Raw genomic sequence first — 25,470 nt, 5'->3', positions numbered from 1 at the left:
GCCCTGCATGCATTAGGTATTTGTCCTAATGCTCGAACTGGACTGTTTCTTATCCTGGACACCAGAAACCACCAACCCCTAGTAACCAGCCAGCATTGTTGACAATAATGACCGGTCCCTCTCCTAGCTCTGTGCACCCCCAGCACTAAGTCCCAGATCTAATTATGTTCCTGTGTCTCTTCTGACCTCCAGGACTGCTACATGCGCCAAGGTCTGCAATGGTGTCCAGCTACCGTGAGGGGCTGATCTCCACCTAGGCTTCCTCTCCAACCTCACCCCTTGGCACTCTTACTCCATCAGGTTATGTTCCAGCCACGCTGGCTTCCTGTCACATGCTTTGAAAACTGTACAGTGTTTCTGGTATCTGGAATGCTCTCTGCTATGACTCACTTCCCTGACACTTCTCATCCTATGGTCATGTCACTAATAACAAGCACTTTATTTATGCCAGTCATAATTTATTTATTCATTTAAATTAATTAATTTATTTATTTTGAGACAGAGTGTTGCTCTGTCGCCTAGGCTCTGGAGTGCAGTGGCGTAATCTCTGCTCACTGCAAGCTCCACCTCCTGGGTTCATGCCATTCTCCTGCCTCAGCCTCCCGAGTAGCTGGGACTACAGGCACTCGCCACCACCCCCGGCAAATTTTTTTGTATTTTTAGTAGAGACAGGGTTTCACTGTGTTAGCCAGGATGGTCTTGATCTCCTGACCTTGTGATCCGCCCGCCTCGGCCTCCCAAAGTGCTAGGATTACAGGCGTGAGCCACTGCGCCCGGCCTAATTTATTATTTTTTTGAGATGGAGTCTCACTGTCATTCGGGCTGGAGTGCAATGGCACAATCTCGGTTCACTGCAACCTCTGCCTCCCAAGTTCAAGCAGTTATCCTGCCTTGGCCTCCCGAGTAGCTGGGATTACAGACATGTGCCACCATGCCTGGCTAATTTTTGTATTTTTAGTAGGGACGGGGTTTCTCCTGCTGGTCTCGAACTCCTGACCTCAAGTGATCCACCTGCCTCAGCCTCCCAAAGTGCTGGGATTACAGGTATGAGCCACTGCGCCCAGCCTGAAGCACTTTACATTAATAGAAAATCTTGTGTAATCCTTACAACAGCAGCCTTGTGAAGTAGATACTATTGCCATCTCATCTCACAGGTGAGGAAATGAAAACAGAGGAGGTGACCTGCCCGAGGTCACGCAACCAGTAAGCAATGGAACTGGATTTATACATAGGCCACTTGGCTCCGAATCCCTGTTCTTAACCACAACACTAACACCAACTGTCAAGTTACTTTTTGTGAGCTCGTCTAGTGTGGATTCCTAACAAGTACTTTGTCATCCTGCCCCCGCTTTGATCTGTCAGCAAACCCTGTGAGTTCCACCTTCAGAATATGCCAGGATCTGAGCTCTCATCTCCGCGTCCACTGCCGCCACCACCATCGCTGGTCTGGACAATTGCAGCAGCCTCCTCACCACTGCCGTCCTCGCCCCCTCTCCTCAATCTGTCCTCACGGCAGCCAGAATGATCCTGTTGCAACCCAAGTCAGCCCAGGGCTCTCCTCTGCTCGGAGCCCTGCCGTGGCTCTCATCTCTCTCAGAGAAAAAGCCAAAGTCTTCTCCGTGCCCCACGAGGCCCTCCGGACCCTCCCTGACCTCACCACCTGCCACTGGCCCCTGGCTCACTCTGCTCCTGCCCCACTGGCTTTCTTGGTGTTCCCCACACACCAAGCAGCTCCCTCCTCAGGGCCTTTGCACCTGTTTGCTTTTCCCTCTGCCTTTAATTCTCCTCTTCCAGATGTCGTAGCAAGGTAAGGCTGACAGGTTTGGCCGGAAATGAAACGAGCCCTTGTTACATTCGGATGTTATATACATGGACCACGAAAGCAAGAACAGCCACAGATTCTGGCTCATGTCTCTTGGGCCGGGCAACACCAAAATGAAAGGGGCGAGATGACCACACCCCAGGTGGCAGGACACCTTGTTGCTGAGGAGCTCATTTCATGCTGCAGCTAAGCAGTTCTATAACCCAGAGGTGAGGGGTAGAAAGCCTCAAACCCCACCAGAACCTCAGGAGGTGGGGAGAAAACTCTCACAACAGGCTACTTGGTAGATAGGGAGGTGAATGGTAAATGGCCTCGTGAGAGCTCCCCACAAACCTTCCGTGCTCTGTGTTCCAAAGATTACAGGGCATTCTGCCAAGACTTACATCAACTTAGCTGCGTGGCCTGTGTGGAGACGTGCAAGGGAGCCAGAGCACTGTGGAGGAACCATTCCCACGAACTAGATCACTGGATATCCTCGACTGCTCTCCCTCAAACATCGGGTCTCTGTTGAAAGGCACCTTCTCAGAGTCACCTTCCCTGACTGCCATGTGTAAACCAGCACGTCTCACTCTCCACCCCAACCCTGCTTTATTTCCCTTAATGCTTCCCACTCCCTAACATTACATTACACAGCAATGTTTTAGCTTATTGTAGGTGGACCCCACCAATGCATGATTCCTGAGGGAAAGACATGTCCTGTCTGCTGTGGTGTCCCTGTTGTTATTATGTGACACACAGAATAAATGCTAACATTGACTCCGTCCCAACTACCAGACACTGATCTAGGTGTTTCCATGTCTTAACTCATTGAATGGGCTACCTTTATTATCTCCATTTAACAGGCGAGGAGACTGGTGTTTAAAAGAGGTCCTGGGTTCGAGAGGAGAGAAATAAGTGCCTGAGGAAGCCAGGGGGGTCCTGAGGGCTGTCACTGGGGAGGGGAAGCAAGTAGGGTTCTAGAGCTAGTGTCTGGAAAATGTCAACTTTATTTTTATTTTTATTTATTTAGTTTTTCTGAGACAAAGTCTCAAGCTGTCACCCAGGCTGGAATGCAGTGGCGTGATCTCAGCTCACTGCAACCTCCACCTCCCGGGTTCAAGCGATTCTCGTGCCTCAGCCTCCCGAGTAGCTGGGATTACAGGCACATGCCACCACGCCTGGCCAATTTTTGTATTTTTAGTAGAGACAGGGTTTCACCATGTTGGCCAGGCTGGTCTCAAACTCCTGACCTGAGGTGATCCACCCACCTCAGTCTCCCAAAGTGCTGGGATTACAGGCGTGAGCCACCGCGCCCAGTCAAATATCAACTTTATTAATGAATGTCAGATATCGGGAAATAGAAGGTAGCAATTATAGAACAGGGCTTCTTGAGGCCTTTGGAATAGAAACGCCTGTAACTAAGGAGAGGGCTGTGGGAGACACAGTGAGCCTGCAGAAAACACCTGAGGGTCTGCACTGCCCACACCAATGTGGAAGGGGAACAAACCACATCCCTGACAGCTTTCTTTTTCACTCTTTTAATGGAAAATTTCAAACTTACACAAAAGAATAGTATTGGTATAATGAACCTTCACAAAATCAAGTTTTAACAAGTTTAAGAAGAATGAAATCATATCAAGAGCCTTTCTGACCACAATGGTATAAAAGTAGAAATCAATAAAAGGAGGAAAATCAGAACACTCACAAATATGTGGAAATTAAACAATACTCTTCTGGCTGGGCACAGTGGCTCACGCCTGTAATTCCAGCACTTTGGGACGCCAAGACAGGAAGATGTGTTTGTGCTTTGTTTTTTGTTTTTGTTTATTTGTTTTTCAGACGGAGTCTCACTCTGTCTGGAATGCAGTGGCGCTCTCTCTGCTCACTGCAACCTCCGTCTGCCAGGTTCAAGTGATTCTCCTGCCTCAGCCTCTCAAGCAGCTGGGATTACAGGCGCCTGCCACCACGCTCGGCTAATTTTTTGTATTTTTAGTAGACACAGGGTTTCACCATGCTGGCCAGGCTGGTCTCAAACTCCTGACCTCAAGTGATTCACCCACCTCGGTCTCCCAAAGTGTTATGATTACAGGCGTGAGCCACTGCACCCCGCCAGGAAGATCTCTTGAGGCCAGGAGTTCAACACCAGCCTTGGCAACATAGTGAGACCCTTGTCTCCACAAAAAATAAAAGAATTAGCCGGGCATGGTGGTGTGTGCCTCTCAGCTACTCGGGAGGCTGAGGTGGGAGGATCCCTAGAGCCCAGGAGGTGGAGGTTGCAGTGAGCTGTGATCTTGCCACTGCACTCCAGCCTGGGTGACAGAGCAAGACCCTGTCTCAAAAAAAAAAAAAAAAAAAAAAAAAAAAAAAAGAAAGAAAAGAAATAAAGATCTCAAATAAACAACCTAACTTTATACCTCAAGGGACTAGAAAAAGAATGAAGTTCAAAGTTAGCAGAAAGATGGAAATAACAAAATCAGAGCAAAAATAAATGAAATAGATGAAAAAAATAGAAAAGATTAATGACACTAAGAGTTGGTTTTTTGAAAACATAAACGAAGTAAATAAAATCAGAAACATTACAAGTGAAACCACAGAAATACAAAGGACCTGCCAGGCACAGTGGCTCATGCCTGTAATCCCAGCACCTTGAGAGGCTGAGGTGGGAGGATCACTTGAGGTCAGCAGTTCGAGACCAGCCTGGCCAACACGGTGAAACTCCATCTCTACTAAAAATACAAAAATTAGCCAGGCGTGGTGGTGTGTGCCTGTAATCCCAGCTATCCAGGAGGCTGAGGCAGGAAGGATCACTTAATTCTGGGAGGTTGAAGCTACAGTGAGCCGTGACTGTGCCACTGCACTCCAACCTGGGTGACAGAGTGAGACCCTATCTCAAATAATAATAATAAGCCTACTAAAGACTACTATGAACAACTGATACACAAATTGGATAACCTAGAAAAAATGGACACACTCCTAGAAATATACACTCTACCAAGAGCGACTCAGGAATAGAAAATCTGAACAGACCGGTAACAAGCAAGCAGACTGAATCATTCATCAAAAATCTCCCAACAAAGAAAAGCCTAGGACCAAGATGGTTTCACAGTGATATCTGCCAAGTATTTCAAGAAGGAGTACCAATCCTTCATAAATTCTTTCAAAAAATTGAAGAGGAAGGCCAGGAGCAGTGGCTCACGCCTGTAATCCCAGCACTTTGGGAGGCCAAACTGGGCAGATCACCTGAGATTAGGAGTTCAAGACCAACCTGGCCAACATGGTGAAAACCCATCTCTACTGAAAATACAAAAATTAACCGGGCATGGTGGTGGGTGCCTGTAATTCCAGCTACTCAGGAGGCTTAGGCACGGGTGATGCATCCCTGTAATTCCAGCTACTCTGGAGGCTGAGGTGGGGGGATTGCTTATTAAGCCTGGGAAGTCGAGGCTGGAGTGAGCCAAGATCACGCCACTGCACTCCAGTCTGGGTGACAGAGCAAGATGTCATCTCAAAAAAAAAAAAAAAAAAAAAGGTGGCCGGCGCCTGTAGTCCCAGCTACTCGGGAGGCTGAGGCAGGAGAATGGCGTGAACCCGGGAGGCGGACCTTGCAGTGAGCCGAGATGGAGCCACTGCACTCCAGCCTGGGAGACAGAGCAAGACTCCATCTTAAAAAAAAAAAAAAAGAAAAAAGAAAAAAAGATTTGCTAAACAAGCTTATAGTAGGGGCATTAATTGATCTTATAAAATATTGACAGATGTACTTATGCGTTTTTTTTTTTTTTTTTTTGAGACAGGGTCTTGCTGTTGCCCAGGCCAAAATGCCACTCACTGCAGCCTAGACCTTCCAGGCTCAAGCAGTCCTCCCACCTCAGCCTCCCAAGTAGCTGGGACCACAGGTGTGCACCATCACACCCGGCTAATTTTTATTTTGGTTTAACAGGGGCAGGGGACAGGTGGCAGGTGGTGGGTGCCTCACTGTGTTGCCCGGGTTGGTTTGGAACTTCTGGGCTCAAGCGTTCCTCCTGCCTCAGCCTCCTAAAGTGCTGGGATGACAGGTGTGAGCCACCGTGCCCGGCCCCACGTCATGCTTCTAAGTTCCCCCAGTAAAGCACCCTTTACCAACAATTTTTGTCTGCCTTGTTTCTTGGCTCCTTCGGCATTTGGAGGTTTGCGTACAAGGCTCTTTCATGGGAACAATGAGTAAATGGATATATGTATTAAAAAATGAATAGACTCTTTCACAGCATATTAGAAATGTTTATTAAGAATAACGACATGAACTGCTTTTAACAATTTAGAAAAGACCACCCCCACCCCCTCGCCCGGCCCACAGATCCAGGGCACGTCCTCTAAGTAAACACAAATATTTTTGTAGTGAACTGTATGCCTATTCCCACTGAGTAAAGGTTGTAAGAAGCCTCAGGTCAGGTCTTACCATCAAACTTGAAAACACTTGGAATGCAGCTGGGCAGGGACTTGGGCAGGTTTTGTCTTGATAAGCAGGTAAGAATGGCAGAACACTGGCTGTCAGTCAATTTTTTTTTTTATATACATGAAGTATTCACAGCAACTTATTTTAAAAACCTTTTTAAAAGTTCTACACCTTCACCCCCCCAACTCCCCAATCCAGAACATGGAACAAGACTGTGGAGCTGTTTGATGAACTTGGTCTGCTCTTAACAATTTTTTTTTTTTTTTGGAGACCGAGTCTCACTTGTTGCCCAGGCTGGAGTGCAGTGGCACAATCTCGGCTCACTGCAAGCTCCGCCTCCCGGGTTCACGCCATTCTCCTGCCTCAGCCTCCCAAGTAGCTGGGACTACAGGCGCCCACCACCGCGCCCGGCTAGTTTTTTGTATTTTTAGTAGAGACGGGGTTTCACCGTGTTAGCCAGGATGTTCTCAATCTCCTGACTTCGTGATCCGCCCGTCTCGGCCTCCCAAAGTGCTGGGATTACAGTCGTGAGCCACCGCACCTGGCCTGTTCTTAACATTTTACATTTAATACTCTTAGCCCCTAGGTCAGGCACGGTGGCTCACGCCTGTCATCTCAGCACTTTGGAAGGCTGAGGCGGGAGGATCACTTGAGGTCAGGAGTTCGGGACCAGCCTGGTCAACATGGTGAAATCTCATCTCCACTAATACAAAAATTAGTTGGGCATGGTGGCAGGCACCTGTAATCCCAGCTACTTGGGAGACTGAGGCATGAGAATTGCTTGAACCCGGGAGGCGGAAGTTACAGTGAGCTGAGATTGCGCCACTGTACTCCAGCCTGGGAGACAGTGAGATCCTGTCTCAAAAAACAACAAAACACTCCTAACCCGTGTGGGGTGGGTGGTTATTTCCATTTTATGGATGTTAGTTTGAAACTGAGGCAGAGATTAGGAAGCAAGGATCTGCAGTGATTTCTGCCTAGGTGGGTTAGGAGGGGTGGGGCTTAGGACTTGAAAGCCTAATTGAAAACCAAAAGCCAATCTCTTTATTCTGGACCTTGACAAGAGATCTGGTGAACAGTTTAGATTTTTGGTACAGACAAGTTCCGGGGCTTGAAAGTGAAAGTAGTCACAGGCCATGCGTTTGGTCTTTGCAGGTCTTGGGGTACATGTTCTCAAGGTACCTTGAGTGTTTGGGGGGTTTCTAGCTTCAGTGGGTTCTTGACAGATGTGCATTAGTTGGATGCTGAGGTCAAACCAAAGTAGACCAACAAGGTTGGTGGGGGGTTGACCTCAAATCTGGAACTTTATTCATCAGGGACTATGGCACCATAGAAAACCGTGGGCTCTCTTCCTTAGAGCTGATAGACAGCCAGAGACTGGGACTCCCTGGGCTGGATGATCAGAAAGCACACTGTAAACACAGCAGCGCAGAGCAGGTTGAGAGCTGTTATACAAATAAATTTTGGTCTTTATTGATTTCACTTAGGGGGTCATTTTGTTGCAGGAATATTACTGATTATGGATCCTACCTCAACTGACACTGGGGGTGAGAGGTACATTGCTGTCCTGAGAGGTGGGGAGCAGAGGACCCCCTCCAATCCCCCGACCTAGAAGGCATTCACAGTCCTCCTGCCAATTCTCACTACCCTAGCTCCCCAAAGGCCCAGAATAGGATGCCTCCTCAGACCAAGTATCCACCTGGTGGGCTTAGCCACAATGCCCCACAGCCTGGGCCTGGTTTAGTGGGTGAGGTGGAAGTTCCCGAGTCTCCATCCACCTGCCAAAGCAAATTCATGACTGGGTTACAGGAAAAAGGGATATTGGGGCCTGTCCCAACTAGCTGGGAAACTCAGGAGCCAGGCCTCCAGGACTGAGACTCACAATACAACGCACCAGCAAAGGAATAGGCAGCTCAGGACAATAATGTCCTGGAATTTGCGACCTGGTGGTAACTTGGCTCAGTATTAGCCAAGTGAAAGCCATGAACAGATATCTCTGTTCCAAACTAGAACAAATGGAGGGATAACGCCTATGGGGCCTCAATACAGCCACTAGAAAGAATCATGACTAAAGGGAGCAGAACTGAGGAACTAAGACCAGCTAGAATTACAAAATCACCACCAACTTACCACCCAAGACACACACACACCAAAAAAGATCAAATCTCTGTGACTGAAAGCTTTGCCAACTCTTATCAGTGGCTTTATATGCCAATTAATCTAACCCTCCCCAGAAAATGTAAAATGGCATGAGGCTGAAGTAAAATGACTCACCCAAATACCTGGGAAGTATAAGAGCCCCACATAAATATTGGTATATGAGCTCTTAGCATTCTGTTTTCAAACCAGGCCTCTCTCATGGCCCTCATACACAAAGATGAGTCCAGTGCACCTTTCCCCAACCCCCATCATTTCAGGGGAAGGAATAAACTGGTACCACTATTTATGATAGGGATTAGCTCACGCCATGAGGTCAGGTGCTTATGGTCTCAGAACAATCCTGTGAGGACAGTGCCCATCTAACGCTCAGAGGCTAGGGAGATTCAAGCCCAATGATTAGACAACGGGACTAAGGTAAGAGACCAGCTTAGGAAACCCAATTCCAGCCGGCCTCAGGCCTCAACGTACACCTAACCCCCTTGCAGTCCCTGCCCACCCATCAACCAAATATTCTCCAAGCCTCCCTCTCACTGATGTGCCCCCATTATTTTCTGAGACAGAGTCTTGTTCTGTCACCCAGGCTGGAGTGCAATGGCATAATCTCAGCTCACTGCAACTTCAACCTCCTGGGTTCAAGCAGTTCTCCTGCCTCAGCCTCCTCAGTAGCTGGGATTACATGCACCCGCCACCACGCCCTGCTTTTGTATTTTTAGTAGAGACGGGGGTTTCACCATGTTGGCCAAGCTGGTCTCGAACTCCTGACCTCAGGTGATCGGCCCACCTCTGCCCCCATTTTTAATTTGGAAAGTGGGCTGAGTAAGAAAAAAGCAGGTTTTCAGGTTTCATCTTTTTAATAAGCTCTGTGAAAGACATCCTAAGCACTGTATGAGACACAACAGAATATTTTTTCTTCCAGTATTAAAAAAAAAAAAAAAGACATTTGCAAACATTTTAAAGCAACTCTTCTATATAATCAGTTTGATTATCTGAATTAGAAAATACCCCTGGATAATCATGTTATTGATACACTTTTCTTTTTTTTTGAGATGGAGTCTCGCTCTGTTGCCCAGGCTGGAGTACAGTGGCGTGATGTCGGCTCACTGCAATCTCCGCCTCTGGGGTTCCAGCGATTCTCCTGCCTCAGCCTCCCGAGTAGCTGGGATTACAGGTGTACGCCACCACGCAGGACTAATTTTTTTATCTTTAGTACAGATGGGGTTTCACCATGTTGGTCAGGTTGGCTTGACGCACATTTCTTATAGGTACGTTTGGAAATTGCTTCCTAACCACAATAAACACTGTGTACAGGTTTTTAAAATGTCCTGGATACACATTAATTTTCTGAAACCAGTCTGGCCAAACTTGCCAGAATCAATTATTGCTAGCTCCAATAATCCTGAGAGATCTAACTAAAAAACTGGTAAAAAGAAAAACACTCAGGCTCTACAAACGTTCCATAATTTGTCTTTAAATAGGCAGAAAAAATTTTTAAAAAGATGGAACTGTTAAAGATCTTTAACTACCTTGGCAGGTCAATTTAAAAACAAAAGGTTGATATGCTATAAAATAAGATGCTTCAGTGCAGCTCCAAAAACCTTTATAAATACAGCCATTTGGAAGGACGATCCTGGATCAGAAATTATTCCTTGTGTATCTGAGAACAGCAAGAGGGGGAGAATTGTGATGTCATGAAGAAACAGCTGACAACATGCTCACCTCCTAGAGCTGATACAGATGCTGAGGGTTGGACAACAGGGACACCCCTTCATTTCCTCCATCCCACACAAGACTAGAGGATTATAGGAGATGGGTTTTCAGATCCCACCCCCTAGCAAACGTGCTCTGACATGCACCTGAGAGCAAGGAAGGCCTAGGAATGGTGTTTGGTAGGTTGGCTGGATGAGGTATGAGGGCAGCAGAAATGCAGAGCAGTCTTGCCAGAAAAGGTGAGACAGTCATGACAGAGTGTGACAAACAGGTTTACTCAATGCCGATATCCAAGTCTCACCTACATTATGTGCATGTCTCATTTCAGTTGTCATAATTGTCTCTGTAATTTCCTCCTGAGTAGCGGTCATAACCACCCTGGTTTCTGGGAAAAAAAAAACACACACACACACAGTTTTCTGGGACTGCATTATACACCACTGTCATTAATTATATGGGTCATGTTTTATAATATGTGTCATAACATAAACCTTAAATATCAAAAACATGATATGTTAAGCATGAGTATCATAGTAAAGTTTTATGGCATACAATGTATATGCAGTATTTAAATCATAATATGCAGTATTTAAATCATAATACACGTTAAAGCAATATAGTTATATAACCCACGCAGCACAACATGTGTATACTTTACCATGTTACAACCATATGACCACACAATTAACTCAAAATACTGAATTTCATACTCGTTTTAGGCACACATTAGTAACAGCAAAATGTGGTATGCATGAAAACCCAGGCGCTGAGTTCTTAAGGAGAGGGAATCAATAGCAGAACATCCCAGCCCCGAGGCTACCCACCTGCCATTATAGTCTCTGGAACGTCCATATCCATATCCATACCCTCCAGGTCTACTGTCATAATACCTGCCACTCCCATAGCCCTGGTCCCCACCACCTAGAACAGAAAAATATTTAAATGGCAGTTGTCCTCACCTAGGCAACTCTCCCTCTCACCCCATGATCAAAACTATCACTGCACTCACCTCTAGAGTAGCTGCGACCACGCCCATGGGCCCCAAAGCCACCTCCTCTGGTTCCCCGAGCAGACTTGCCTGCATGATCCACACGGATCTGACGACCATCCAGGGACTAAGTGTGGGAGACACAAGGAGGATAGGTTGGCAGTCAGGGCAGTGGTGAGGGAAGAGCAGGCAAGGGCAAGTGGGCAAAAGAGGCCAAAAATTCCTGCTGGGCACCAGGTTCTGGGTGCCACGTTCCAGAATAAGCTCCTTTACCCCAGAATGGTTTCATCAGGAGCTATAGAATCCCACACAAAATGACCTGAATGCACCATGTTCCCCTTGCTACTACTTACATCTTGACTGAACTCAGGCTGAGTTCTCCTCCCCACTCCTCTAAGCTGCCCGACTATCAGGGCTAGACAGACACCTCTCTTGGTTTGAGGCTTCAGAGTCCATGTCAGAAGACTCACGAGGTCCTCTCCGGGCCAGGCCCACAGGTCTGCAGACTCTACTACCTAAGCCCAAGGCAGGTCAACCATCCACAGGTGGCTTCTCGGCCTCATGCAGGACCAGTCGTCGCCTCCCAGGCGGCCAGGCTCTGTCTGCCGCTGCCCTCCACCCCCTAGAACAAAAGGCAGTCATGCTCCTGTGAGTGGGCACTGCGGGGCTTGGTGGCCACGCTGCCCCGAGCAGACACAGAAGGAAAAACAAAAAGAATGAAGGAAGCCGCAGATGGGGACAAGGTCCCTCTGCAGATAGGAGGCCCCACCTCTCCGTTCATGGCTCTCATGGCAACTGAAGCATGCTCTGGGTTGGTGAAGGTGATGAAACCAAAACCCCTGGACCGCTGAGTCTCCCGGTCCTTGACAACGACCACTATGAGAGGGAGAGAAGAAGGAGCGATGTGGACCAGTCAGCACCACAAAGGTTAAGTAGCAAAGGGTGGTCCGAAAAGGAGATGGCGGTAGGTAGGGAAAACGGAGCCCTCCCACCAATCCCGAAGACGGTTCCCCTCATCCTTAGTGGACACCATAGGCTTAAGAAGAAAAAGAACATGGACGCGTGGGTCCTAACTTTTCGATTAATACTCCTTGAAATACAAGGATCCCAGACTTTCTCTCACCAACCCCCATTGAGAGTCTGGCCCGTCTCACCCTCAGAGATAGGTCCGAAACTGCTGAAGTGGTCTTCCAGCGCTTGCTCGTCGGTGTTAAAGTTGAGCCCTCCCACGAAAAGCTTTCCTTCTTCAGAGGACATGGCAGTTCAAGTCCTGTGGGAAGAACATGAAGAATGGTGGCAGGAAGGAGGAACAAAATGGAGACGTGAGAAAATAGCGAGACAGAAGGCGGAGAGAAGTACAGAAAATAAAAGAGGAACAAAATGGCTGGGCGCGGTGGGTCACGCCTGTAATCCCAGCACTTTGGGAGGCCGAGGCGGGCGGATCACAAGGTCAGGAGACTGAGACCATCCTGGCTAACACGGTGACAGCCCGTCTCTACTAAAAATACAAAAAAATTAGCCGGGTGTGGTGGCGGGCGCCTGTACCCCAGCTACTCGGGAGGCTGAGGCAGGAAAATGGCGTGAACCCAGGAGGCAGAGCTTGCAGTGAGCCGAGAGAGCTTGCAGTGAGCCGAGATCGCGCCACTGCACTCCAGCATGGGTGACGGAGCGAGACTCCGTCTCAAAAAAAAAAAAAAAAAAAAAAAAAAAAAAAAAAGAGGAACAAAACATGGGTAACTACTGAGAAGCTGGGAAAGGCGGCCAATAAGGTAGTAATCTGCGGAGCTGGCTCAGCGCAGCCACCATTAGGGGGCCACTATTGCGCATGCTCACACATCCACAGCCGCCACGCCCGTCATTTTGTGTCACTGCGCAAGCCCAGAACATCCCTGCGTTCCCTCAACGCCGGCAGAACAAGATGGCGGCGGCCACGTGGGATAAGGAAAGCAAGTGTCGGCTGTCGCGTGGTCACTGCCACCACCGACGCCACCCAGTCCCTCCCGAGGGGCCTCACACTCAGATACAGCGCGCTGGTCTCCCACCAACCGAAATGTTCACCTCCCAGCACGGGACCCGCCCGCCCCAGAGAAAGCCAAGCCTACGTGTCAGCGGCCATTACTCTCCCCACTCACTATCCCCCGGTCTCGGCCGGCGCGGCGCGTGTGTGGCGAGGAGCCGCCGTTCCGCAGGCCATACGCAACTTACCTGGAAATTAAAACGTAAAAAACCCGGACAGACGGCGAGCTCGGAGGAGCACAGAAAACAAGGACTGGTCTGCGCGGGAAGACGATTGATAAAGAGTACGTAGCAAGAACGTCCCGGAACGTTCCCCTTGCGCGTCCCGGCGTGCATGCTGATTGGCTGAGGCTAGCAGGGGCGGAGTGGCGGGGGAGAGGAAGGGACAGCAAAGTGAAGGGAGCAGTATTCTCTGCGAAATGGGGTGTTTCCGGAAATGGGGTCGACTTTTGCACAGATGGTGCACCCTAAACGTCAGCATCCCCCCCACAACCGGCTGAGCTGCCTTGATCCCTCCCACACAGGAACCTTCTCACTCTCATACTACTTGCCGTCCCTGACATCATCCTTCCGTCCTTGCCATCGTTTCCCCCGCTGGATCTGATGTCTTCCTCACCATCGCAATCGTCTTCCTCTAGGTCCCTGCCATTCTCTGATGTCAACCTCCTTCACCTTCTAGTTCTTTAACCTCGTACCCTTTAAAGGCCCGACATTTTATCCCCCACGTCACTGATGTCATCACCCTTCACAGTCCGTGATGTCAGACCGTACGTTTTAAGGTTTTACCCTGACTCCTGCTCTTTCTCCTCTGTGCTCAACATCTAGCCGCCTGTCATGCGACGTTTTTCCCTGGCGTCATTCCTTCTCATCTCTGACTTCAGCCCTCACCCTTGTCTGACTGCCCCCGTGAAGCCAGCCCCTTAATTTTCCCACCAATAGACTGCCTGAGATGGCTTTTACAAAACAGGATGCTGGCCGGGTGCGGTGGCTCACGCCTGTAATCCCAGCACTTTGGGAGGCTGAAACGAGCGGATCACGAGGTCAGGAGTTCGAGACCAGCCTGGCCAACATGGTGAAACCCCGTCTCTACTAAAAATACAAAAAAAAAAAACCCCAAAAAACAACAACAACAAAAAAACAGCCGGGTGTGGTGGCACGCGCCTGTAGTCCCACCTACTCGGGAGGCTGAGGCGGGAAAAACGCTGGAACCCGGGAGGTGGAGGTTGCAGAGAGCCAAGACCACACCATTGCACTCCAGCCTCGGTCAAAACAAAACAAAACAGGATGCTGCGATCTTCAGAGGTTGTAAATCCCAGTCCTTAGAGCAATTTTTGCTCTCTTCGAAAGTAACTGAGCCCTTGCCGGGCGTGGTGGCGCATGCCTGTAATCCCAGCACTTTGGGAGGCCGAGGCAGGCAGATCACAAGGTCAGGAGTTTGAGACCACCCTGGCCAATATGGTGAAACCCTGTCTCTACTAATACAAATAATAATAATAATAATTATTAGCCGGGCGTGGTGGTAGGCACTTGTAGTCCCAGCTACTGGGGAGGCTGAGGCAGGATAATCACTTGAACCCGGGAGGCAGAGGTTGCAGTGAGCTGAGATCATGCCACTGCACTCCAGCTTGGGCAACAGAGCGAGACTCTGTCTCAAAAAAAAAAAAAGTAACTGAGTCCTTTATTCACAGAAGGGACTTTCGCAATACACAATAGACTTATCCCAAACAAGTAGTGTCTGAGCCCACTGTTCACAATTTGGTCTTCAGTGTCTTGGCCACTTTTACAATAAATGGATTTGACAGATTTTTCATTTCTGAATGCCACATCATTGAAGAATAGGTTTGTCCTCAGAGGCTAAATTTCTTATCGATAGAATGAATTTGCCCAACACAGACCAAATTTGCTAACATACAGAATACAGTACATCCATATTCCTGTTGGGGTAATTCCCATATTTATCTTCCTGTTGATTGTCAGGGATTCCTCACATAGTCTCATTATTAATCCCTTAGGTGTTGGAAATAGCCTCTCCAGCTCTGGCATTTGTGTTATTAACTTTGTTTTTTTTTTTTTTTTTTTTTTTTTTTTTTTTTTTTTTTGAGACGGAGTCTCACTGTGTCTCCCAGGCTGGAGTGCAGTGGCGTGATCTCGGCTCACTGCAAGCTCCGCCTCCCGGGTTCACGCCATTCTCCCGCCTCAGCCTCCCAAGTAGCTGAGACTACAGGCGCCCGCCACCACGCCCGGCTAGTTTTTTTTTTGTATTTTTAGTAGAGACGGGGTTTCACCATGTTAGCCAGGATAGTCTCGATCTCCTGACCTCGTGATCCACCCGCCTCGGCCTCCCAAAGTGCTGGGATTACAGGCTTGAGCCACCGCGCCCGGCCTGTGTTATTAACTTTGTAAACGGTAAACTTAGTTGAATAAAGATCCATAATTTTGATATAATCATTTTTCCCCCTATGGTCTGTGCTTTTTTTGGAGACGGAGTCTTGCTCTGTCGTTCAGGCTGGAGTGCAGTGATGCAATCGCAGCTCACTGCAACCTCTGCCTCCCAGGTTCAAGTGATTCTCCTGCCTTAGCCTTCTGATTAGCTGGGATTACAGGCGTGCACCACTATGCCCAGCTAATTTTTGCATTTTTGTAGAGACAAGGTTTCACCATGTTGGTCAGGCTGGTCTCAAACTCCTGACTTTATGATCCGCCTGCCTCGGCCTCCCAAAGTGCTGGGATTACAGGCGTGAGCTGCCATGCCCGGCCTGGTCTGTGCTTTTAAAGAAATAATTCTCTTCCCCAGGTCACAAGATGTTCCCCTACAATTTCTTTTTTCTTTCTTTTTTTTTTTTTGGACAGAGTTTCACTCTTGTTGCCCAGGCTGGAGTACAATGGCACTATCTCGGTTCACTGCAACCTCCGCCTCCTGGGTTCAAGCGATTCTCCTGCCTCAGCCTGCTGAGTAGCTAGGATTACAGGCGTGTGCCACCATGCCTGACAAATTTTTGCATTTTTAGTAGAGACAGGTTTTTGCTATGTTGGCCAGGCTGGTCTTGAACTCCTGGCCTCAAGTGATTCGCCCGCCTCGGCCTCCCAAATTGCTAAGATTACAGGCATGAGCCACCGCGCCTGGCCACATTTAGGTCTTTAATTCATGTGGAGTCCGTCCTTGTATATGGTGTGAGATAGAGCTACAATTTTATTTTTCTCTATGTGATGAGCCAGATGCCCCATCACCATCTATTAAGCAATCTGTCCCATCCCTGTGTGTTTGTTACCATCTCTATCATATATTAAGTTCCATAGATATATGGGTCTGTCTCTCAGGTGGTTTGTTGCTGGTTTTGTTGTTGTTGTTGTTGTTGTTTTTAAGAGATAAGCCCTGGCTGGCTCCTGGCCTCAAGCATTCTCCCCAACTCAGCCTCCTGAGTCACTGGGATTACAGGTGAGGACTATCGTACCTGACTTCTGAGTTGTTGTTTTTTGTTTGTTTCTGTTTTTTGACAGAGTCTCACTCTGTCGCCAGGCTGGAGTGCAGTGGCGCGATCTCGGCCCACTGCCACCTCTGCCTCCTGGGTTCAAGTGATTTTCCTGCCTCAGCCTCCTGAGTAGCTGGGATTACAGGTGCGCACAACCACGCCCAGCTAATTTTTGTATTTTTAGTAGGGATGGGGTCTCACCATGTTGACCAGGATGGTCTTGATCTCTTGACCTCGTGATCCGCCCACCTCCACCTCCCAGAGTGCTGGAATTACAGGCGTGAGCCACCGCGCCTGGCCCTGAGCTGTTTTTTCTCTTTTTTTTTTTTTTTTTTGAGATGGAGTCTCTCTCTGTTGCCCAGGCTGGAGTGCAGTGGCCTGATCTCAGCTCACTGCAAGCTCTGCCTCCCAAGTTCACGCCATGCTCCTGCCTCAGCCTCCTGAGTAGCTGGGACTACAGGTGCCTGCCACCACGCCCGGCTAATTTTTTTGTATTTTTTAGCAGAGATGGGATTTCACCGTGTTAGCCAGGATGGTCTCCATCTCCTGACCTTGTGATCCGCCTACCTTGGCCTCCCAAAGTGCTGGGATTACAGGCGTGAGCCACCGCGCCCGGCTTTCTCTTCTAAATAGGTCTACTTCTTAGCTCTTCGGCCAATATAGGTTTTTTTTCTTTCTTTCTTTTTTTCCTTTTATTACTAACGCCTTTAGTATGTCTTAATATCTAGTGGGCAAATCCCCATCATAACTCTTTCTTTGAAGGCTGTCTTAGCTGCCCATGATTCATTAGTATTCTAAATTCTAATATAAGTGTATTACAGTTCTAAAAAAAAGAAGTAATGAGGCCAGGCATGGTGGCTCACGCCTAAATCCCAGCTACTTGGGAGGCTGAGGCAGGAGGATCGCTTGAACCCAGGAACTGGAGCCTGCCGTGAGCTATGATCGTGCCACTGCACGCCAGCCTGGGCAACGAAGTGAGACCCTGTTTCAAAACAACAACAAAAAGTAATGGAAGTTTTATTGAGATTGCATTGAATTTTTACATTTTGGGAGAAATAATGTCTTTTTTTTTTTTTTTTTTTTGAGATGGAGTTTTGCTCATGTTGTTCAGGCTGGAGTGCAATGGCACGATCTCAGCTCACCGCAACCTCCGCCTCCCGGGTTCAAGCAGTTCTCCTGCTTCAGCCTCCCGGGTAGCTGGAACTACAGGCACCCACCATCATGTCTGGCTAATTTTGTATTTTTAGTAGAGACGGGGTTTCTCTATGTTGGTCAGGCTAGTCTCGTACTCCCGACCTCAGGTGATCCACCCACCTCTGCCTCCCAAAGTGCTGGGATTACAGGTGTGAGCCACCGTGCCCGGCCAAAATAACATCTTAATAATATTAACTGTGGAGGTTTTAAGATATGGTCACACTCTGATACTGCACTTGTCAGGAGTTGGAGCCTAACTCCCTTCCACTTGCATGTGTGCTGGACTTAGTGACTCAATTGTAAAGCACAGAATGAGGTGGAAGTGATAGTGTGTCATTTCCAAGACCAGGTTGTAAAAGGCACATCTGCTTCCTGCTGTCACGCAGATTGCTCACTCTGTGGGACATTAGCTGGTATGTCATGAGCAGCCCTGTGGAGGGATCCAGGTGGCAAGAAAGTAAGGCCTCTTGTCAACAGCCATGTGAGCAAGCCTTCTTTTTTTTTTTTTTTTTTTTTGAGACGGAGTCTCGCTCTGTCGCCCAGGCTGGAGTGCAGTGGCCAGATCTCAGCTCACTGCAAGCTCCGCCTCCCGGGTTCACGCCATTCTCCTGCCTCAGCCTCCCAAATAGCTGGGACCACAGGCGCCGCCACCTCGCCCGGCTAATTTTTTGTGTTTTTAGTAGAGACGGGGTTTCGCCGTGTTAGCCAGGATGGTCTCGATCTCCTGACCTTGTGATCCGCCCGTCTCGGCCTCCCAAAGTGCTGGGATTACAGGCTTGAGCCACCGCGCCCGGCCAGAGCAAGCCTTCTTAAAGGTGGATCCTAGCCTTCAGATAACTGCAGTCCTGGCCAACATCCTGATTGCAGCCTCATGAGCAGCTCTGAGTCAGAACCACCCAGTTAAGCCACTCTCAGAATCCTGACTCTCCGAAACCGTGTGAGATAATAAATGTTTATTGTTTTAAGCCACTAAGTTTTGGGATAATTTGTTAAAAATAACTTACATATACCAAAATCTTTCCAGCAAAGAGCATGAAATGTCTCTCTTTTATTCAGATCGATTTCTATTGTTAGAGTTTAAATTCTTTAAAATAGAGGTCTTTTGCATTAAATTCATTCCTACTTTTTTTTTTGTTGGTTGTTGCTGCTATACAGAAATGCTTTTGATTTTTACAGGTTGATGTTGATTTTGTATTGGGAAACCTTGCTGAACTCTTTTTTTGTTTGTTTTTTTTTTGTTTTTTTTTGAGATGGAGTTTTGCTATTGTTGCCCAGGCTGAAGTGCAGTGGCGTGATCTCAGCTCACTGCAAACTCCACCTGCCGGGTTCCAAGCGATTCTCCTGCCTCAGCCTCCTGAGTAGCTGGGATTACAGGCATGTGCCACCACGCCCAGCTAATTTTTTGTATTTTTAGTAGAGATGGGGTTTCATCATGTTGGCCAGGCTGGTCTCGAACTCCTGACCTCAGGTGATCCACCCATCTCAGCCTCCCAAAATGCAGGGATTATAGGCATGTGCTACTACGCCTGGCCGCTGAACTCTCTTATTAGTCCTTTTCTTTTTTTTTTTTGAGACGGAGTCTCGCTCTGTCGCCTGGGCTGGAGTGCAGTGGCCGGATCTCAGCTCACTGCAAGCTCTGCCTCCCAGGTTCACGCCATTCTCCTGCCTCAGCCTCCCGAGTAGCTGGGACTACAGGCGCCCGCCACCTCGCCCGGCTAGTTTTTTGTATTTTTTTAGTAGAGACGGGGTTTCACCGGGTTAGCCAGGATGGTCTCGATCTCCTGACCTCGTGATCCGCCCATCTCGGCCTCCCAAAGTGCTGGGATTACAGGCTTGAGCCACCGCGCCCGGCCTTATTAGTCCTATTAGTTATTTTTGTCATTCTGTTGTTTTTTTTTTTTTTTTTTTTTTGAGACAGAGTCTTGCTCTGTCACCCAGGCTGGAGTACAGTAGCCGGATCTCAGCTCGCTGCAAGCTCCGCCTTCCGGGTTCACGCCATTCTCCTGCCTCAGCCTCCCGAGTAGCTGGGACTACAGGCACCCGCCACCTCGCCCGGCTAGTTTTATTGTATTTTTTAGTAGAGATGGGGTTTCACCGTGTTGACCAGGATGGTCTCGATCTCCTGACCTCGTGATCCGCCCGTCTCGACCTCCCAAAGTGCTGGGATTACAGGCTTGAGCCACCGCGCCCGGCCTTTTTTTTTTTTTTTTTTTTTTTGAGACGATCTGTCACCCAGGCTGGAGTGCAGTGGTGCAGTCTCGGCTCACTGCAAGCTTGGCCTCCCACCATTCTCCTGCCTCAGCCTCCTGAGTAGCTGGGACTACAGGCGCCCGCCACCACACCCAACTAATTTTTTGTATTTTTAGTAGAGATGGGGTTTCACCATGTTAGTCAGGATGGTCTTGATCTCCTGACCTTGTGATCTGCCCGCCTCGGCCTCCCAAAGTGCTGGGATTATAGGTGTGAGCCACCACGCCCGGCTCTGTTGGTTCTTTAAGGTAGTCACTCATATCATTTGCAACTGAGTTTTATCAATTCTACAATGTATACCTCATTTCTTTTTCCTTATAGCATTAGCTGGTTTTATATTAAAGAGTAGTATTGAGTGAACATCCTTGCCTTGTTCCTGATCTTAAAGGGAAATGCATTTAAAAATTCTCTATTGGCCAGGTTTGGTGGCTCATGCTTGTAATCCCAGCACTTTGGGAGGCGAGGCCAGTGAATCACCTGAGGTCAAGAGTTTTAGACCAGCCTGGCCAACATAGTGAAACCCCGCCTCTACTAAAAATACAAAAATTAGCTGGGTGTGGTGGCGGGCGCCTGTACTCCCAGCTACTTGGGAGGCTGAGGCAAGAGAATTGCTTGAACCCAGGAGGTAGAGGTTGCAGTGAGCCAAGATCGTGCCATTGCACTCTAGCCTGGGCAACAAGAGTGAGATTCCATCTCAAAAAAAAAAAAAATTCCCTATTAAGCATTTTTGCTGTAAGATTTTGCTATGTATGAAGTTAAAGAAGTTTTCTTCTACTTCTGTTTGCAAAGAGTTATTTATTTTTTTCTTGTAGAGATGGGGTTTTGCCACGTTGCCCAGGTTGGTCTCAAACTCCTGGGCTCAAGTGATCCACCTGTCTCAGCTTCCTAAACTATGGGGATTACAGGCATGAGCCACCATGCCCAGCACCCTTTTAAATATCATAAACAGGCACTGAACCTTATCAAATCCTTCTCTGATTTGAGATTATCATATAATTTCCTCCTTTATTAATATGGTAAATTGCATTCACTAATTTTTTTTTTTTTTTTTTAAGACGGAGTCTACCTCTGTCACCTAGGCTGAAGTGCAGTGGCACGATCTCGGCTCACTGCAACCTCCGCCTTCCAGGTTCAAGCGATTCTCCTGCCTCAGCCTCCTGAGTAGGTGGGATTACAGGCACCTGCCACCATGCCCAGCTAATTTTTGTATTTTTAGTAGAGACGGGTTTTGCTGTGTTGGCCAGACTGGTTTCGAACTCCTGACCTCGTAATCCACCTGCCTCAGCCTCCCAAAGTGCTGGCATTACAAGTGCGAGCCACCACGCCCAGCCTGCACTCACTAATTTTCTAATTTGGATCAATTGTATTCCCGGGATAAACCCTACTTACGATTTAAAACAAAATGCACTATTTAATTCAGGTAGCTAATATTTTATTAGAATTTTTGCATCTATATTCATAAGTCCAGTGGGTCTATAACTTTATTGTTTAGTATTTTCTTTATGTGGTTTTAGAATCAAGACTATTTTAGCCTCATAAAATGAGGTATACAGCTTTTTCTCTTTTCCTATTTTCTGGAACAATTTGTATAAGATGGGAATTACAGTTCCTTGAAAGTTTGATAGAACTACAATCTGCAAAACCATCTGGGGCTGGGCCTGAGGCTCTTTATTACAATAAGATGGGGAATCTTTGATTATCATTTTAATTTTTCCTAAAATTTATTGTTACATTCAAGTTATATTCAAGCTTTCTATTTCTTTTTGCATTCATTTAACCACATTTTAATGTTTCCCGAAATTTTTGCTTTTCATCTGTGTTTTCTTTTTTTTATTTTTTTATTTTTTGTTTTTTTTTTTGTTTTTTGAGACGGAGTCTTGCTCTGTCGCCCAGGCTGGAGTGCAGTGGCGCGATCTCGGCTCACTGCAAGCTCCGCCTCCTGGGTTTACGCCATTCTCCTGCCTCAGCCTCCTGAGTAGCTGGGACTACAGGTGCCCGCCACCGCGCCCGGCTAATTTTTTGTATTTTTAGTAGAGACGGGGTTTCACCGTGGTCTCGATCTCCTGACCTTGTGATCCGCCCGCCTCGGCCTCCCAAAGTGCTGGGATTACAAGCGTGAGCCACCGCGCCCGGCCTCATCTGTGTTTTCAAGTGTATTAGCTTACGATTTGTAGCCTTTTTGTATCTGTAATTTTCCTTTGTTACGCATTTTGCATTGTGTTGTTTTAAATCAGTCTCGGGAAAGGTCTATCATCATTAATTATTTTCAAAGTACCAGCTTTTTTTTTTTTTTTTTTTTTTAGATGAAGTCTCGTTTTGTCACCCAGGCTGGAGTGCAATCTCAGCTCACTACAACCTCTGCCTCCCAGGTTCAAGTGATTCTCCTGCCTCAGCCTCCCAAGTAGCTGGGATTACAGGTATGCACCACCACACCTGGCTAATTTTGTATTTTTGTTTCTCCATGTTGGTCAGGCTGGTCTTGAACTCCTGACCTCAGGTGATCTGCCCACCTTGGCCTCCCAAAATACTGAGATTACAGGCGTGAGCCACTGCACCCAGCTAATTTTTTTTTGTATTTTTAGTAGAGATGGGGTTTCACCATGTTGACCAGGCTGGTCTCAAACTCCTGACCTTCAAGTGATCTGCCTGCCTTGGCCTCTGAAAGCACTGGGATTACAGGCCTGAGCCACTGCACCTGTTTTTTTCTTTATTTTTCTTTTTTTTTTTTTTTAGTTTGTTTATTTATTTATTTATTTTTGAGATGGAGTCTTACTCTGTCACCCAGGCTGGCGTGCAGTGGCACAATCTTGGCTCACTGCAACCTCTGCCTTCCAGGTTCAAGCAATTCTCCTGCCTCAGCCTCCTGAGTAGCTGGGACTACAGGCATGCCCCACCATGCCTGGTTAATTTTTGCATTTTTAGTAGAGACGGGGTTTCATATGTTGGCCAGGCTGGTCTCGAACTTCTGGCCTCTAGTGATATGCCTGCCTTGGCCTCCCAAAGTGCTGGGATTACAGGTGTGAGCCACCGCACCTGGCCTATTCTGTTAATCTTTATTATTACTTAACAATTCTCTATTGTATCTTTTTCCATCATTATATTATTTCCTCCACGACTCAATCCTTCGGGTTTGTTCCTCTGCTTTTTTATCAACTGTTTTTCTTTTTGAGAGTCTCCATCTCTGTCACCCAGGCTGGAATGCAGTGGCACAATCTCAGCTCACTGCAACCTCCGCCTCTTGGATTCAGGTGCTTCTCCTGCCTCAGCCTCCTGAGTAGCTGGGTTTATAGGCACATGCCACCATTCTAGGCTAATTTTTGTATTTTTAGTACAGACAGGGTTGCACCATGTTGGCCAGGCTGGTCTTGAACTCCTTGCCTCAAGTGATCTGTCCGCCCCGGCCTCCCAAAGTGCTGGGATTATAGGCAGGAGCCACTGCGCCCAACCTATTTTCTTAGCTATTAGGATAGCTATCTTAGCTTTCTTTGGGCTTTTAGTGTGCTATATCCTTTCATTTTCTTTCTTTTACTTTTCTTTTTTTTTTTGTTTTTGAGACAGTCTTGCTCTGTCGGCCAGGTTGGAGTGCAGTGGCCTGATCTCGGCTCACTGCAAACTCCGCCTCCCAGGTTCACGCCATTCTCCTGTCTCAGCCTCCTGAGCAGCTGGGACTACAGGCGTCTGCCACCACATCCGGCTTTTTGTATTTTTAGTAGAGATGGGGTTTCACTGTGGTGAAATGATGGTCTCGATCTCCTGACCTCGTGATCTGCCCGCCTCAGCCTCCCAAAGTGTTGGGATTACAGGCATGAGCCACCGCGCCCAGCCCATCCTTTCATTTTCAACATTTCTCAATCTTTGTGTGTGTGTATGCTGTTGAACTTTTTTTTTTTTTTTAAATTCAGTGAGGGTCTCTGTGTTTCAAATATTTTTATAATTACTACTGGGACATCTCATTCCATATTCTCCATTTACACTTTTTAAAAAAATTTTTATTTTTGAGACAGGGTCTTGCTCTTGTCACCCAGGCTGGAGTGCAATGGCACGATCTCAGCTCACTCCAGCTTCAACCTCCTGGGCTCAAGTGATTCTCCCACCTCAGCCTCCCAAGTAGCCAGGGCCATAGGGATGCACCACCACACCTGTATTTTATGTAGAGATGTATTTTATGTAGAGATGGGGTTTTGCCATGTTGCCCAAGCTGGTCTCAAACTCTTGAGCTCAAGTGATGTTCCTGCCTCAGCCTCCCAAAGTGCTGGGATTACATGCATGAGCCACCACGCCGGGCTGTTTTGTTTTTGTCTACCATCATACTCACACCTAACATTTTTGGGGGTCCTTTTTATAATCTCTAGTTCCTGTTTTATATTTTAATCTTTTTTTTTTTTTTTTTTTTTTGAGACGGAGTCTCGCTCTGTCGCCCAGGCTGGAGTGCAGTGGCGCTATCTCGGCTCACTGCAAGCTCCGCCTCCCGGGTTTACGCCATTCTCCTGCCTCAGCCTCCCGAGTAGCTGGGACTACAGGCGCTGCCACCTCGCCCGGCTAGTTTTTTGTATTTTTAGTAGAGATGGGGTTTCACGGTGTTAGCCAGGATGGTCTCGATCTCCTGACCTCGTGATCCGCCTGTCTCGGCCTCCCAAAGTGCTGGGATTACAGGCTTGAGCCACCGCGCCCAGCCTTTATTTTAATCTTTTTTTTTTTTTGAGACAGCATCTCGCTTTGTTGCCCAGGCTGGAGTGTAGTGGCTCACTGCTCACTGCAACCTCCGCCTCCTGGGTTCAAGCGATTCTTCTGCCTCAGCCTCCCAAGTAGCTGGGACTGCAGGCGTCTGCCACTACACCTGGCTAATTTTTTGTATTTTTAGTAGAGATGGGGTTTCATTGTGTTAGCCAGGATGGTGTCATCTCCTGACCTCGTGCTCTGCCCACCTCGGCCTCCCTAAGTGCTGGGATTACAGGCGTAAGCCACCACGCCCAGCCCTATATTCTAATAGTTTTTATTTATTATGTTTATTTAAAATTTTTCATCTGTTTCAATACTTCTGCTTCAGATATTATACGTTACCCAGTGTAGGAGCCTGCCTCCAATATAGCCCCTGATGATTCCTGCCTCATGGTATTCATGCCCTGTATAGTCCCCTCCCATGTTGTGCTAGGGTTGGTCTATGTGACCAATAAAATACAGTAGAAGTGATGGTCTGTCTTTTCTGAGGTTATGATAGACATTGTGGCTTCTGTCTTGGTCACGGTCTCACCTGCTCGTTAGGATGACATATTGTGAGGAGCCCACGGAGATGCTCAGGTGGTGACAAACTGAAGCCTCTTGCCAATGGCCCTGTGAGTGGGCCATGTTGGAAGTGGGTCTGTCAGCCAAGTGAAGCCTTCAGCCGACTGCAGTCCTGGCTGTCAACTTGAGTAAAACGTCAGGAGAGACCATGAGTCAAAACCACCCAGCTAGG

General features: G+C 47.8%; 2 protein-coding genes across 4 annotated transcripts in view; both read right to left on the bottom strand.

The window, feature by feature from the left end:
* The window catches only part of WDR13 (WD repeat domain 13), an 84,337-nt gene that overhangs the window by 14,103 nt on the left and 44,764 nt on the right, over positions 1-25,470 (bottom strand). The gene's annotated exons all lie outside the window — the stretch shown is intronic.
* Positions 9,223-13,394, bottom strand: RBM3 (RNA binding motif protein 3). Of its 3 annotated transcripts, none has more exons than XM_050775755.1 (7): positions 13,291-13,394; positions 12,240-12,355; positions 11,855-11,961; positions 11,107-11,212; positions 10,922-11,018; positions 10,399-10,482; positions 9,223-10,044 (listed from the first exon to the last, which is right to left on the bottom strand). In XM_050775755.1, exons 2-6 carry the CDS (start codon positions 12,340-12,342, stop codon positions 10,422-10,424), a joined length of 474 nt encoding a protein of 157 aa, XP_050631712.1. In that variant the 5' UTR covers positions 12,343-12,355; positions 13,291-13,394; the 3' UTR covers positions 9,223-10,044; positions 10,399-10,421. The 3 variants fall into 3 exon arrangements, with proteins under 3 accessions (XP_050631712.1, XP_050631713.1, XP_050631714.1); XM_050775756.1 differs by having other exon boundaries at positions 10,403-10,482; XM_050775757.1 differs by lacking the exon at positions 13,291-13,394 and having other exon boundaries at positions 12,240-13,149.

Source organism: Macaca thibetana, chromosome X (genome assembly GCF_024542745.1).
Source record: "Macaca thibetana thibetana isolate TM-01 chromosome X, ASM2454274v1, whole genome shotgun sequence".
Classification (NCBI taxonomy): domain Eukaryota; kingdom Metazoa; phylum Chordata; class Mammalia; order Primates; family Cercopithecidae; genus Macaca; species Macaca thibetana.
Note: the sequence above shows the minus strand (reverse complement) of the source record. Positions and strands in the feature narration are given on the sequence as shown.